The sequence below is a fragment of the Panicum virgatum genome, chromosome 5K, assembly GCF_016808335.1.
Source record: "Panicum virgatum strain AP13 chromosome 5K, P.virgatum_v5, whole genome shotgun sequence".
NCBI lineage: Eukaryota > Viridiplantae > Streptophyta > Magnoliopsida > Poales > Poaceae > Panicum > Panicum virgatum.
In genome coordinates, this window is record NC_053140.1 from 61,079,004 (window position 1) to 61,093,133 (window position 14,130).

Genomic DNA, 14,130 nt, shown 5'->3' on the forward strand with positions numbered 1-14,130 from the left:
ATACGACTCGTCGACTCCGCAGCACGCACGCACTTAAATAAAGGAGATGGAAACTACTACTCCGACCCAGTTCCGATTCGAAGTCAGTGAAACACTCTGGGCCGGACCTGATCCAATTTAACAGCTTATTATTAATTTGAAGAGAAAAATACTAGTTTATAGTATTTCTATTTTTTCCCAATGGCTAACCGTTTTTAAAGATACATAGTTATTACCTTTATTAATTTTTCTACAGGCTTGGCAAATTGCCAAAACATATATAACCCCCCACAAAACCTCATTGGCCACAGTAATTTTGTGATTAATTAACAAAAAATATACTACAACTGTTGGCCACTTGTCACAACAAGTCTTTGAGAAATTGTAGTGAAAAATAGTTACAGTATTCATACGTTTTCAAGCACCGAACCCTTGTTAGTGCATGCTTGGTTTACCTTTTCTTTTGTTGAAAAGAAGCAGGAGCACAATTAATTATATCACTGGAGAAGGAAGCTCGCAGAGTGTTACATAAGAAGACCAAGTAAAATGAACTCAATAAACACGATAGGTGGAGCGAGGATCGAGAACATATATAGTATCCTAAAAATAGTTATGAAAAATAATTAAAACCATCATCTCAGTTTTTTCGAGCAACAGCAGCTGCGATCCCAATGAGCACTCCAATTACAGTTGTAGCTATTCCAATACCGATAACGCCATCGGCATCAATGATTGTTTGCTATTAGTAACTGAATTTCTTTATGAACTTTAACAATTAGTGCCGTGGTGTGCAAACCCACAGGCGGGTGCAGATGTGCTTGGGGGCAGTCAAGGAATGCTCGATCTAGAGGCGTAAGAACACAGAAGCACACAAATATTTAGAGTGGTTTGGGCCGCCGGAGCGTAATACCCTACGTCCACTGTGTGTTGTATTGCTTGTGCTCTCAAGAGGTTGAGAGCAGGGTTGTGTGCAAGCTGGGGGGGAGCTATGCCTGTCTATGCATATGTGAAAACTTGTGGAACCTCGTGTCCGTGTGAACTTGTGTTCTAGCGGGCGTGCTCTCCCTTTTATATGTCCAAGGGGAGCACGTACACTGAGCGGGGCCCCGACAGGTGGGCCCGGCGATGTATTATAAACTACACTTTGGCCTTCAATGCCTTAGATCCGGAGATCTTGTCGTCGGCTTTCGTGCGTAGCTTCTGACCAATGATGGTCTTGAACTGTCCTGTCGGAGTAGAGTCTAGCCTCTGGAGCCGCGCCTCGAGCTCATGATGAAGCGCCGAACTACTGACTCCAGTTAGTAGCTGGTCATCATGACTCGTTGCTCATCTGCGTGGCGCTGAGTCTTTAATGCTTGCCTTGGTAACTAACGAGCCGCCTTGGAAACTGGCGGGCTTACCGTGTTGTCATGTCACGCCTGTCCAACCCGTGAGTGGGTATCCGATGCCCTGCTCTGGCAGCGCACGCCCCAACCACCAGCATTTAATGCGGCAGGAGGGCTGGCGATCCACAGTGTGGACTGAACAAAGCTGCCCCGTGCCGAGCGGCAGCAGAGCACGCCTCAACCGCTCGCACTTAATGCGGGTGGGTGAGGGAGCTTCCAGCGGAAGATTTGCTCCCGCGCCCGCGTCTGCGTGACACGTGGCGGCTCCGGACCCCTCCCGAGCAGCTAGCTGAGCCGAGAGCTCACGGGGGTCCGGATAGGCACATGGAGGTCTCGGACCCACCTGCGGGGGTCCGGGTCCGCGGCCACAGGTGCTGAGTATTTCCACCTCTGGGACACGTGGTGACACCGGACCCGTCCCCGAGCGAGAAGCGGGTCCGGGACCATTGGTCCGGTGAGATGGAGCCGGACTCCAGGGGTCCGGTTGCTCAGCTCCTTATGGCGTAGTTACGGATAACTACGCGAGTCTTGGCACAGTAGGAGTGGGTACCCCAGTTGCAGGGTACCGGCCAGAATGCGCATGGCAAGCGTCCGCGCCCGCAAGGTGGCAACGGAGGTTCATGCCTAGTTCATCCCACCGCTCGCCACAGCGCCGCTGACTGCCGCGAGATCCAGAAACTCCGAAGCGGGTCAGTGGGCGGCGTGAGCAGGCCTCCAAGGATGGCTCACCCCTCCTCGGCAGCGGTCTGGCAAGGAGAAAGCCCCCGACAGCGAGACCGTTGTCGGGGAGAAGGAGCTGTGGTACCAATCCCCCACTCGGGAGCTGAAGGGCGTTTACAGCCACGACAACTCCGACTCTGACAACGAGGACCATCGCAAGAAGCTGTACGTAATGTACGACGGAAGCTGGGAGCTTGTCTCCCGGCGGGACGTGAAGACCCTTCGCCGAGAGGTCCTTTCGGCGAAGCCGGGGGTCCCGAAGGCGGCGCCGCACCACAGGTGGATGAACACCACCATCTCTTTCGGGCCATCTGACTGCCCGGAGAACATGGCCGGGGCTGGTGTACTACCTCTAGTCACCGCCCCTGTCATAGCCAACATCAGGCTCTATCACATGCTGATTGACGGTGGGGCTGGCCTCAACGTCATCAGCTATGCAGCGTTCATGCAGCTGCAGATCCCGGAGTCCAAGCTGACTCCCTCTCGCCCATTCTCCGGAGTAGGCCCACATCTGGTGTTCCATCTGGGGAGCATCACTCTGCCGGTCACGTTCGGGACTGAGGAGAACTTCCGCACAGAGAGCGTCCAGTTCGATGTTGCGGAGGTGAACCTCCCGTTCAATGTCATCATTGGCAGGCTGGCTCTCTACCGCTTCATGGCCATTGCCCATTACGGGTATTTGGTCCTGAAGATGTCTTCCCCTGCCGGTGTCCTCACCGTGCGGGGTGACCGCACCGCTGCCGTCGCTGCAGTTGAGAAACTGCATGCTTTGGCGGCAGAGGCTGCACGTTCCGAGGAGGACCCATCCACCTCGCGAGTCAGGGCGCCCGCAAAGGCACCTAAGGTTCAGCCGTCTGATCCGGACAATATTCCCGTGAAGACCGTGCAGATCGGAGCGGACTCGTCCAGGACCACCCGCATCGCGGGAAACCTGGAGGAGAAATAGGAAGACGCGCTCATCACTTTCCTCCAGGCAAATGTGGACGTGTTCACCTGGGAACCGTCACAGATGCCTGGGATCCTCAGGGAAGTGATCGAGCACCATCTGAGGATCTACCCCGACGCCATGCCGGTATGCCAGAAACCTCGGAAGTAGTCTGTGGAGCGGCAGAACTTCATCCGTGAAGAAGTCCGCAAGCTGCTACATGCTGGCTTCATTGAGGAGGTCCACCACCCCGAGTGGTTGGCCAACCCAGTCATCGTCCCAAAGACCAATGGGAAGCTTCGGATGTGCATCGACTACACCAGCCTCAACAAGGCATGTCCTAGAGACCCCTATCCTCTTCCACGTATCGATCAGATTGTGGACTCCACCTCCGGGTGTGACATTTTGTCTTTCCTAGATGCATACTCTGGTTTCCACCAGATTCAGATGTCTAGAGAGGATAGGAAACATACTGCTTTTGTAACAGTGGATGGACTTTATTTCTATATTGTCATGCCATATGGTCTGCGGAATGCCTTACCCACATTTGTGTGAGTTATGAACAAAACTTTCTGTAATCTAATTAGAGATATTGTTGAGGTGTATGTCGATGACATTGTGGTCAAGACTAAGGTAGGGTCAACATTAGTTGAGGACCTGTCCCTCGTCTTCGACCGACTGCGCGCCACGCGCACGAAGCTGAATCCCGAGAAGTGCATTTTCGGCGTCTCGGCAGGGAAGCTGCTGGGTTTCCTGGTCTCACATCGAGGCATCGAGGCAAACCCAGCCAAGATCAAGGCGATCGAGGCGATGAGGCCTCCCGGCCGCATCAAGGATGTCCAGAAACTTACTGGATCTCTGGCCGCTCTTAGCCGCTTCATTTTGAGGCTGGCTGAGAGGGCCCTCCCCTTCTTCAAGCTATTGAGGAGGTCCGGTCCATTCTCTTGGACTGAAGAGGCTAAACAAGGACAAATGTCGTGGTGTACAAACCCACAGCCGGGTGGCGTAGTGCACCCGCCTAATCCTAAGTGTAGGATGTGCTTGGGGGCAGTCAAAGAATGCTCGATCTAGAGGCATAAGAACACGGAAGCACACAAGGATTTAGAGTGGTTCGGGCCGCCGGAGCGTAATACCCTACGTCCACTGTGTGTTGTATTGCTTGTGCTCTCAAGAGGTTGAGAGCAGGGTTGTGTGCATGCTGGGGGAGGAGCTATGCCTGTCTCTGCATGTGTGAAAACTTGTGGAACCTCGTGTCCGTGTGAACTTATGTTCTAGCGGGCGTGCTCTCCCTTTTATATGTCCAAGGGGAGCACGTACACTGAGCGGGGCCCCGACTGTTGGGGCCGGCGATGTATTATAAACTACACTTTGGCCTTCAATGCCTCAGATTCGGAGATCTTGTCGTCGGCTTTCGTGCGTAGCTTCTGACCAGGGATGGTCTTGAGCTGTTCTGTCGGAGTAGAGTCTAGCCTCTGGAGCTGCGCGTCGAGGTCATGATGAAGCGCCGAACTACTGACTCAGTCCGCTGTAGCAGCGTGCACTGTTGCTCCAGTTAGTAGCTGGTCATCATGACTCGTTGCCCATCCGCGCGGCGCTGAGTCTTTAATGCTTGCCTTAGTAACTGACGAGCCGCCTTGGAAACTAGCGGGCTTACCGTGTTGTCATGTCACGCCTGTCCAACCCGTGAGTGGGTATCCGATGCTCTGCCCTGGCAGCGCACGCCCCAACAAACAACATTTAATGCAGCAAGAGGGCTGGCGATCCACAGTGTGGACTGACAAAAGCTGCCCCGTGCCCAGCGGCAGCAGAGCACGCCTCAACCGCTCGCACTTAATGCGGGTGGGTGAGGGAGCTTCCTGCGGAAGGCTTGCGCCCGCGCCCGCGTCTTCCTGACACGTGGCGGCTCCGGACCCCTCCCGAGCAGCTAGCTGAGCTGAGAGCTCACGGGGGTTCGGATAGTCACGTGGAGGTCCCGGACCCACTTGCGGGGGTCCGGGTCCGCGGCCACAGGTGCTGAGCATTTCTACCTCTGAGACACGTGGTGACACCGGACCCGTCCCCGAGCGGGAAGCGGGTCCGGGGCCGTTGGTCCAGTGAGATGGAGCCGGACCCTAGGGGTCCGGCTGCTCAGCTTCTTATGGCGTAGTTACGGATAACTACGCGAGTCTTGGCACAGTAGGAGTGAGTACCCCAATTGCAGGGTACCGATAATTAGGGATCCTCTGTCTTGACTGTATATCAGTTCAATATAAACTAAACAACCATAGAATCCAAAGAAAGGCCGTCGAGACATGACTGAGTGACGGAATAAGAACATTTGCATTGCTGGTGATTGGTCTAACTTTTACCTCACCTTTAGCAATTTTATCTTCCACTATCTTCTTCAGAGCCAGGGCCTGTCTACAATCAGGTTGGATCTATATAATATCAAAACACGAAATAAACTGATTAGAGTAATTCAGATATTGAGAAAACAAATCTCCAAGAATTGAAAGATGTTATAGTTGTTGGCCATCCATATAGTAGCAATTCAGTGATGCATTGCATTGTACCCCAGTGTTAAAACTCTGTGTGTTATCCTACAGGCTACAGCAAGAAGAGGTGTTATGGATGAAGCGAACAACCTCCAGGCACTGGTCCAGGAACTGCCGGCTCCTGGGGTAGTCGCCGTTCCTGTAGTGCCCCACGGCCAGCAGGTAGAGCTTCTCCCTCGCCTGCAAAGGGCTGGTGGTCGGCTGGTCGCACCAAGAAGAGATGCTGGATGTACATGGCAGAGAAATGTGGTGACCAAGAGGCAGATCAGATCAGAGGTAGGCGGATGCAATCTGACCAGCATCAACTCCATTCAGGGCCGGCGGCCGGCGCAGCGTACCTTGGAGCATGCCGATCCCGCGGAGCACGTCGTCCTGGTTCCTCGAGTGCACGAGCGCCCAAGACAGCCTCATGATGCTCTGCTTCTCGTGCTCCTCGGTCGCGGCCTCGGCGACCTCCCTCTCGCATCCCTAGTTAATTAGATGGACGGGATCGAGAGCAAATTGACGGATCCATCAGACGACCTCGATCAAGATGTTTATGAATGTATTCATCAGCATTGTGTAATCAACAGGCTAATCAAGCACATGGATGAAAGGAAGCGCATGCATTTTGTTTGAACCACAACCAACAGAACTGAGAGAGAACTAGTAGGCCACTAGGGTCGTCGTCGACAGAGGGTGAGGAGAGGTTGAGAGTGAATCGGTTCGCCACGTACGGCAATGACGTCGCGGTCGCACCAAGGGATGTTCTCGCCGCCGGAGAAGAAGGAACCTGCCGATCTTGGCGTCCATGGCCATCGCCGATCTGCGATATGGTCAGTTCGTTCCTTTCAGTTTGGGTGGGGACCTGATCGAGCAATGTGGGCTCCTTTTTTTTTTTTTTGATAGTGCAATGTGGGCTCTTGAGGTTGGGCCTTACCCAGAATTCAATGTGAGAAAGACAGGCCCAGTAATAATCTAGTCGTAGGCACACAGGATCTCTAAAAAAAACTAGATAGGCACACACATCTTGGTACCAATTCTCTTTGGAAAATGCCACCCCAAAAAAAGTTCTCTTTGGAAAATGTGACGTGGCACGATGATATATTTTTTCCTTTTACAAGGAATACAAATGTGACGCTGAGATACACGCACACACACTCACCTCTATGATATAGTTGTTGATATATTGTCCTGACTAATATGATTTGCTGGGTGTCTAATCTCAGCAGATTAGCAAGTGTGGCAATCTTGGCAATTGGCTTGTCATCTTAAGGTAGGAGAAGGACATACTCAGGAAATCAGGTAGTCGATTTTGTTCCTTACTTTCGGTGCAAAAATGTGAATGCAGCATCACGTCATGCATGATCCCGTGAAAGCAACTATATTTAAGAGCTACCTTTATATATAGTTCCTCTTTCGTTTGCTTTCAGTTCCAGAAATATATATAATTTCAAGGTTCCCGTGCACGCAACCTTAGTCCTTGCCTAATTAAATCCCTTCGGCAAACTAAATATCTCATATGGTTTGATTTCTTTTGGTACAGTTTATTCACTTGGCTTCAAATATAATCCTATGCTAGTAGGTGTCATGTTTTTGCTGGATCTACCCTAGCTATGAATAAACGACGGCACTAGCAATTCTTTTCGATCGATGATAGGCAAATTAAAGTTCCCGATATAGTAGCAAAGCACCCTATGCGTGGTGACTTTATCAATATCAATGTATCACGGTCGTTTCTTGGAGAGGTGCCTATGCATTGAGTCAGGCATTGAAGTGCGCGCGTTCGTAGAGATGAGTGCAGACAGTGGCGGACCCAAAAAAATATTTAGAGCCCAGGCAAACCTAACAACTGATAACAAGTTTACATATTCATATACAAATGGTCTATACCCAGCGACAGATATGGTCGCACATGCAACAGGCTTCGAGCGTATTTGGCGTCTGACACTATGACTTCATCGGAATGGATCAAGGACTGCAGAAACTATCTCAGCGACAGTGATTTCGCTCACCATAGAGCCCGAGCCGGTGCCCAAGGTCACCGGGCCCTGGGTCCGCCCCTGAGTGCATATGTACGTAGACAAGCTAGCATTCTCCATCGTGTTTTGAAGAAAAGAAAATCCTTCAAAACAAATATGTAGTAGGAGCGTGCCTTGATGCGTAAAAGGTTATATATTAACATATAGTATGATACATAATGCATGTCTAAAGGACATTTGTGAGTACTATCTTTCTATTACTAATTGGAGGCTCCTTTTGAAGGCTAGTACTAATATATATTATTACTAATTGGAGGCTCCTTTTGAAGCCTCTAGGTGAAGCCACCTAGGATCCTAGGTGGACAGTCTAATAAAATAGAGAAATCTTACAAATTCTCTAAAAAATCATAAACATCCCGCCATCAATTCGGCAACTCTAATCATAATAGCCATTGGATTTGTTATCTTTTTAAATAAATTACCCACCTTTGCCATTATGAAAATACACTAAAGTAACCTCCTAAATATGTATTAAATTACCCACCTCTGCCATTATAAAAAATAATCTAAAGTAACCCCCAATCTTCATCTTCATGTAAATTACCCTCTTATGCCATTATAAAATAATATCAAATAACCTTCTAAATTTTCATATATATTATCCAATGATAACATGAACCCAAAATCTGAATCAAAATTATGTTATTATAATAAAATCTTAAAGCACATCAATATAAAATTCTAAATTACTATTTCTATCATTATTAATATATTATTCATGTTATTATTTATATAAACATACTAACCATAATGTGTTTGTCACCATATATTCATGTATAAGAAAAGAGATAAGAATACCAATTTTCATATTGTTCACATAGCTCAAACAAAGTGTTCAATCAAACATATATGGAGGTGTGATGCGAAGTGAGAAAAAATTGTTAGTAACTAAACCTATCACATTTATTACAACTACATAATGATAAATATGTATCTTTGCAGTACTAGACTAGAATATTTAATTGGTTGAACAGAGTGTGAGATATATAATTATTAGATATCTCTAACTAGCCCATGCGGGAGCACGGATTGATAGACTAATTGAACTTAATTGGAACGACGACAATTGAGAGCTCTAAACTAAGGACATGTGTGAACGTACGATGCATGTTCCTATACGTACTCCTATCTAGTATTAAAAGTTCCTAGGTTATTATACAAACATATATAATTATATTACTGGTCATAAAATTGTTCTTTAGTTCCTCAAAAAAAAATGTTCTTTAGAAACAGTAGCAGAGTGTTAAATAAAGCACAATTATTTTTTGTGCAGATATAAACAGTGTACTACTGTGCGCATCTAGTTAGGTAATAACCACTCGAATTAATAAGCATCACGCGGTGGATGGAGGACTAGTGCACCTCAGCGATTAATAGGAGCCGGCAATGGTGGCTGGCTAGGGTACGGTACGGTTAGGGCTAGCTCACTAGCTGGATGCCTAGATGACGCATGCAAAGATAGTCTCGTACTGTACATGTACGTACAGTATACGATAGATAATCGATGTTAACGTTTGGTACGTGCATGATGCGCTATACATGCATGCATGATGTGACCACGCGTAGCTAGCATATATATAGTTAATGTGGTGTGTACATGTAGCGGAAATGAAAGAACTGTGATGGAGAGTTTCGAACCGACAATGAACACCTACGCAATTTTCGCGGTTTAGCACGCGCCATGTCTGCGTCATGCAATTGCTTGTACTCTGCATTGGGAGCGCGCACCAAAAGTCAATCCAAAGTAATACTATCGAGTCATCGACATACTTGGATATTAATTTTGCTGACGTGGCAGCCTCGTTATGAAAAAAAAGAAGGGGGAGTGTCATGGGATGTGAGAGGAGCGAGTGTCATTACCATGATACTCCTCCGGCTCGATTATCTAGTTTACTGTGTTGGTAACTGTGTCGATGACGACACTTCCACTAAGACTGGTCTTAAAGAAAGTAATATTATAACAGGTGTAAGCAGGTTGGATGCTAAGATGGAGGAGAGGGTAGGGAAGAAAGAGGAGAAGCGGGCTGTAGAATTACAGTTAGCTTCAACACAACAATCAATAAATTTTGTGAAAGAGACAAGTGAACCACATGTAAACTTACAGCCGTCTGTATTATTAACCTTGCTCTTAGACCAGTCTTAGTGGGGTGTGTCACCACATAGTTAACAAGACTGAAAAATAAATTTGGTAACTGTGTTGGAACAGTGTCATGGTGTTATGACACTCCTCTTTCCTCATAAACGACTCTATCATGTTAGCAAATTTGCTTATGTGGTATGATATTTAATGCTCGTGACACTTGTATGACACTCTTATTGAGATTTGCCTTCTGTGTATGTATGAATCGAGTAAGATTAGACCTTAATTAATTGTGTGTTGGTATTAAGGCATCACGAAGATCTCCCAAATCTTAGCAGTAACACACAATGCAAGGACGGTCACATGCATGGATGCGCGGACGGACGTATACTGTGACGATGAAATGAAAGATCACCGGCCTCGTTCATTGCTTTGCTTACACGCACTGCTGCACGGCACGTACGATCCTTGTTCAAGAGAGGATTATACATACGACGAGCTGATCAGCTACAGGCTACAGCTGCTGCATGCTGGGGGAAAAAAGTTAGATATGGTCGAGCCCCAGTCACAAGAAATTAAAACGAGCGTCGTCCTAGCTAGCTAGTTGGAGAGAGAGAGAGAGAGAGAGAGAGAGAGAGAGAGAGAGAGAGAGAGAGAGAGAGAGAGAGAGAGAGCTACTGTGCATGGATCTGATAGAAAACCGACGGGCAATCCAAGAACGTCCGTACGACCTGTGCTGATCGATCCAGCAGAGCCTAGCTACCTTGCACTGTGTATGTATCTTTACAATTAAATAAACTTGCATTGATAGTCATCACATTATGCGTGCATGCATGGTGTGGCGTCCATGTAATGCAAGTGCGTGCAATGATGATGCGTGATCCGTCGTGTAATTAATATAATGTAATGTAATGTGTTCATTACACACGGTAGCTAGCTTATAAATTGGGCGCGCGCCTTGATCGGCTATAAATACCAGCCCATCCCTCCGATCAGAATCAGACCGACACAGCAGCCAGCAGCTAGCACACTACTTGCTTGCTTGCTTTGCTTTGCTTTGCTTGTAACTACCCACAACTACCTCTACTTGCATTGGCCTGCAGCGTTAGCTATGGCCAACAACAAGCTCCCCGCTCTTCCCCTCGCCGCCGTTCTGCTGCTGGCGCTCGCCGCGCCCTCACTCGCCGGCGACCCTGACATGCTCCAGGACATCTGCGTCGCCGACTACAAATCCCTCAACGGCCGTAAGTGACGATGCATTATATTTCTAGCTGCTAATAACTGCAAATACACGTACGTATATATATGCCAAACGACGACGACGACCCTGTGTATCTATATATACGTACCATGCATGCGCGTATGACCGATCGATAATAAACATGATGCATATGAATGAATGAATGAAATGAAAGAAGAAGAATAAACATGCATTAATGTGCATGCATGCAGCTCTGAGGCTGAACGGGTTCCCGTGCAAGAGGCCGGAGAACGTGACGGCCGACGACTTCTTCTCCGGCGTGCTGGCGAGCCCCGGCGACACGGGCAACGCGGCGGGGTCGGCGGTGACGGCGGCGAGCGTGGAGAGGCTCCCGGGGCTCAACACCCTGGGCGTGTCCATGGCGCGGATCGACTACGCGCCGTGGGGCGTGAACCCGCCGCACACGCACCCGCGCGCCACCGAGGTCATCTTCGTGCTCCAGGGCTCCCTCGACGTGGGCTTCCTCACCACCGCCAACAGGCTCTACGCCCGCACCGTCTGCAGCGGCGAGGTCTTCGTCTTCCCGCGCGGCCTCGTCCACTACCAGAGGAACAACGGCGCCACCCCCGCCGCGGTCATCTCGGCCTTCGACAGCCAGCTGCCGGGCACGCAGGCCGTCGCCCAGACACTCTTCGGCGCCTCGCCGGCGGTGCCCACCGACGTGCTGGCCAGGGCGTTCCAGATCGACGCCGGCCTCGTGGAGGCCATCAAGTCCAAGTTCCCGCCCAAGTATTAGGCGCCGCACGTACGCGGGGGCGTGTGTCTATATATATATATATATATATATATATATATATATATATATATATATATATATATATATATATATATATATATATATATATATATATATATATATATATATTGGTGATGATCGATGTCATTATTATTCGATACGAGACCCGCATTACAGTTTTCATATAACTGCACCACAACCAATTTAGCGACGGACGTCAGTCGGTAATGTGTTATACCGACGGTCTGTCCATCGCCGTTTTGGGGCTGTGATGTAGTGGTAGTTCGTTCGATATATACGCTATCCGGCAGTACATCATCACGTTGTATGATGTAATAAAGTCAACCGGTTACTACATTATTGGATTGTTTCATTCGTGTGGTCATTCATGGCCTCGACACTTCACTGTTGCTGCTTTTCAACGGCTTTTGTTTGCGTAAACTAACCATTTGTGTAATTAAGGTGGTAATTAAGTGGTATGTATATGTCACCTGCGGCATTGTCTCTATATATTATAGATGCTTCTTTCGGCACAACTCATATCTGATATCATCATTCATATATACTCATCGATTGTTAGGCTAGCGGGCGTCGAGACTCCTGAAGCAGGGGCCTTTTAATAAAACTGTTTGATCCGAAAATTTACACAAGAAAGAAAGAGCTAGCTAGGCTTGGTCATCTAACTGATCACAACATCATCACTAGCCATAATGATTCTCGATTCATCGCCAGGGAGAGGGAGATAACAGACAAGGGAAGAAAGGACACCCAGCACATGTGAATGCATCTAACGAAACGAAATGCCCATTCAATTCCATGCACAGCCACACAAATAAACGCAGAAATGTTTAATTTCTGTGGCCACACAACACAATGCAAGTCGGAAACCTTGTTGGACTGAATTTTCAGACAACCAGCCACAAAGATATAAGCTTAGATCCTGTTACATTAAGTTCACAATGCCTCAGCCACTAGGGTACAAGCACGCATCTTCACCTTGTCAACATCCATCACTGCCTCCCAAACACACGCTCCCCATATCCCTCTTTATGCATGTTTGGTAGAGCTCCATCTGATTCTTATTCTCTATGGGAATTGATTTTGTGTCGACTGAAAGTGATTCTCTAATATAAACTCTTAAAATCAAGATGAAGAATCACTTCACAGAATCAAGAGAAGTTAATTCTTTCAGCAATTACCATTAGTTCATTTCACAGAATCAGTAGAGAATCACTTCTCTCTGAAAAAATTGTTTGGCAGAGCTCATGCTGGATTCGGCAGAGAATCTGCCAAACACACCCTTAGAATCAGCTTTGTACTCTTTTATCTTTATCTTTATCCATATTCACCAGTACTAAAAGGCCTGAAGTATACTCGATCTCTCATTGACGACAGTTGCAACAAAAGAATTAGTAGCTATGGATCGCGTTGAAGCCTAAAGTTGAGACTTGAGAGTCAGGAGAAGATCTGAGCCTTAGACTTCTATAGTGTTAGTTTTTTATGTGCAAAATTTGGTGTGTAGCTAGAAAAGTCCACGACTGTTGGGGACACAAATGTGGGTGGCCATAGATAAACTTAATCGGTGCTTTAGGCTGTCTCCAACAACGATTACCTAAACACGACACCCATTCCTTGATTTGGGTCCAGCACAGGAAAAAGGTCGCCACCCAAAACTTAGCCTTCTCCAACAGAACGCAAACGCAAAAGCTTCTCCTCCACCTACCGCTGCTCTGCTCCTTCCAATCCGCGTAGGAGGACCAAGCGCCGCTGCCCTGGCCTACTGCCGCCGGTGTCCACGACCCCGGCCAGCCCCCAAGCACACCCCCTCCCCGGCCCTCGAGCAGCGGCGGCGGGTCCTCTCCCGGCTACCAAGCACGCCTCCTCCGGTGACCGAGCTCACCACCCCCATCTTCGACGGCGTCCTCCTCCAATACGGCAGCTCCCTCCCCATCCCCGGCTCGCCTGCTCAGGCAGAACAGCAGCAGGCAGGGATCTGGGGCGGCGAGGCGGAGCCCCCCTCGATGCTGGCCGGGAGCAGCAGCGCGGCCACCGCGTTGCCCGCTCTGATCATCCCCTCCCCTCGTGGTGGTGGGCCTCATGCGCCTCCTCCTCGGTCCTCATCCCTCTGCGCGGGCCGGCGAGGGCGAGCTTGCAGCGGCGACTCCTATTTTCCCCTCTCCGTGAAGCGGTTGGCACAGAAGCGGCCATGGGGGGAGCTCAACCCCGGCCGGCAGCAGCTCCGCGCCGCCATGGGCGGGCAAGCTCCGCGGCTTGTGCGGCGGTACAGGGCGGGCCAGCGCGTGGCGGCCGGCCGGCGGAGGAGCAGCGGCGGCGAGGACGCAAAGCCGCGGGGGGAGGAGGCCATGACGGCGCACCGGCGGCCGTCAGCACGCAGACCGGTGGGCCCGATGCCTGGGCGGAGACGCAGAAGGGCGAAGAGAGGACGCATTTTTGCATTGCGCTCCTGCTCGAACCCAAAATGCGTCGCT

The 14,130-nt window shown here is 49.2% G+C and overlaps 2 protein-coding genes across 2 annotated transcripts; one reads left to right on the forward strand and one right to left on the reverse strand.

The window, feature by feature from the left end:
• Nucleotides 1–616: 616 nt before the first annotated feature.
• LOC120710327 (mitochondrial fission 1 protein A-like) lies at nt 617–6,888 on the reverse strand. The gene is made up of 6 exons (XM_039995954.1): nt 6,849–6,888; nt 6,260–6,348; nt 5,850–6,011; nt 5,634–5,744; nt 5,358–5,426; nt 617–718 (listed from the first exon to the last, which is right to left on the reverse strand). Exons 1-6 carry the CDS (start codon nt 6,886–6,888, stop codon nt 617–619), a joined length of 573 nt encoding a protein of 190 aa, XP_039851888.1.
• A 3,748-nt stretch (nt 6,889–10,636) lies between these two features.
• On the forward strand, nt 10,637–11,670 carry LOC120709262 (putative germin-like protein 3-2). The gene is made up of 2 exons (XM_039994816.1): nt 10,637–10,888; nt 11,097–11,670. The coding sequence occupies exons 1-2, from the start codon at nt 10,756–10,758 to the stop codon at nt 11,639–11,641; spliced, it is 678 nt and encodes a 225-aa protein (XP_039850750.1). The 5' UTR covers nt 10,637–10,755; the 3' UTR covers nt 11,642–11,670.
• The last annotated feature ends 2,460 nt before the right edge of the window (nt 11,671–14,130 follow it).

What these genes read in the sequence shown, in the direction of transcription:
- LOC120710327 (XM_039995954.1), bottom strand. Translation starts at nt 6,888, where the DNA reads ATGCATGACGTGATGCTGCATTCACATTTTTGCACCGAAA. An exon ending in TTCACATTTTTGCACCGAAA is followed by an intron (nt 6,349 to 6,848) that starts GTAAGGAACAAA and finishes ACCATATCGCAG; the next exon opens with ATCGGCGATGGCCATGGACG. An exon ending in ATAAAATTGCTAAAGGTGAG is followed by an intron (nt 719 to 5,357) that starts GTAAAAGTTAGA and finishes AGTTACTAATAG; the next exon opens with CAAACAATCATTGATGCCGA.
- LOC120709262 (XM_039994816.1), top strand. Translation starts at nt 10,756, where the DNA reads ATGGCCAACAACAAGCTCCCCGCTCTTCCCCTCGCCGCCGTTCTGCTG. An exon ending in CTACAAATCCCTCAACGGCC is followed by an intron (nt 10,889 to 11,096) that starts GTAAGTGACGAT and finishes GCATGCATGCAG; the next exon opens with CTCTGAGGCTGAACGGGTTC.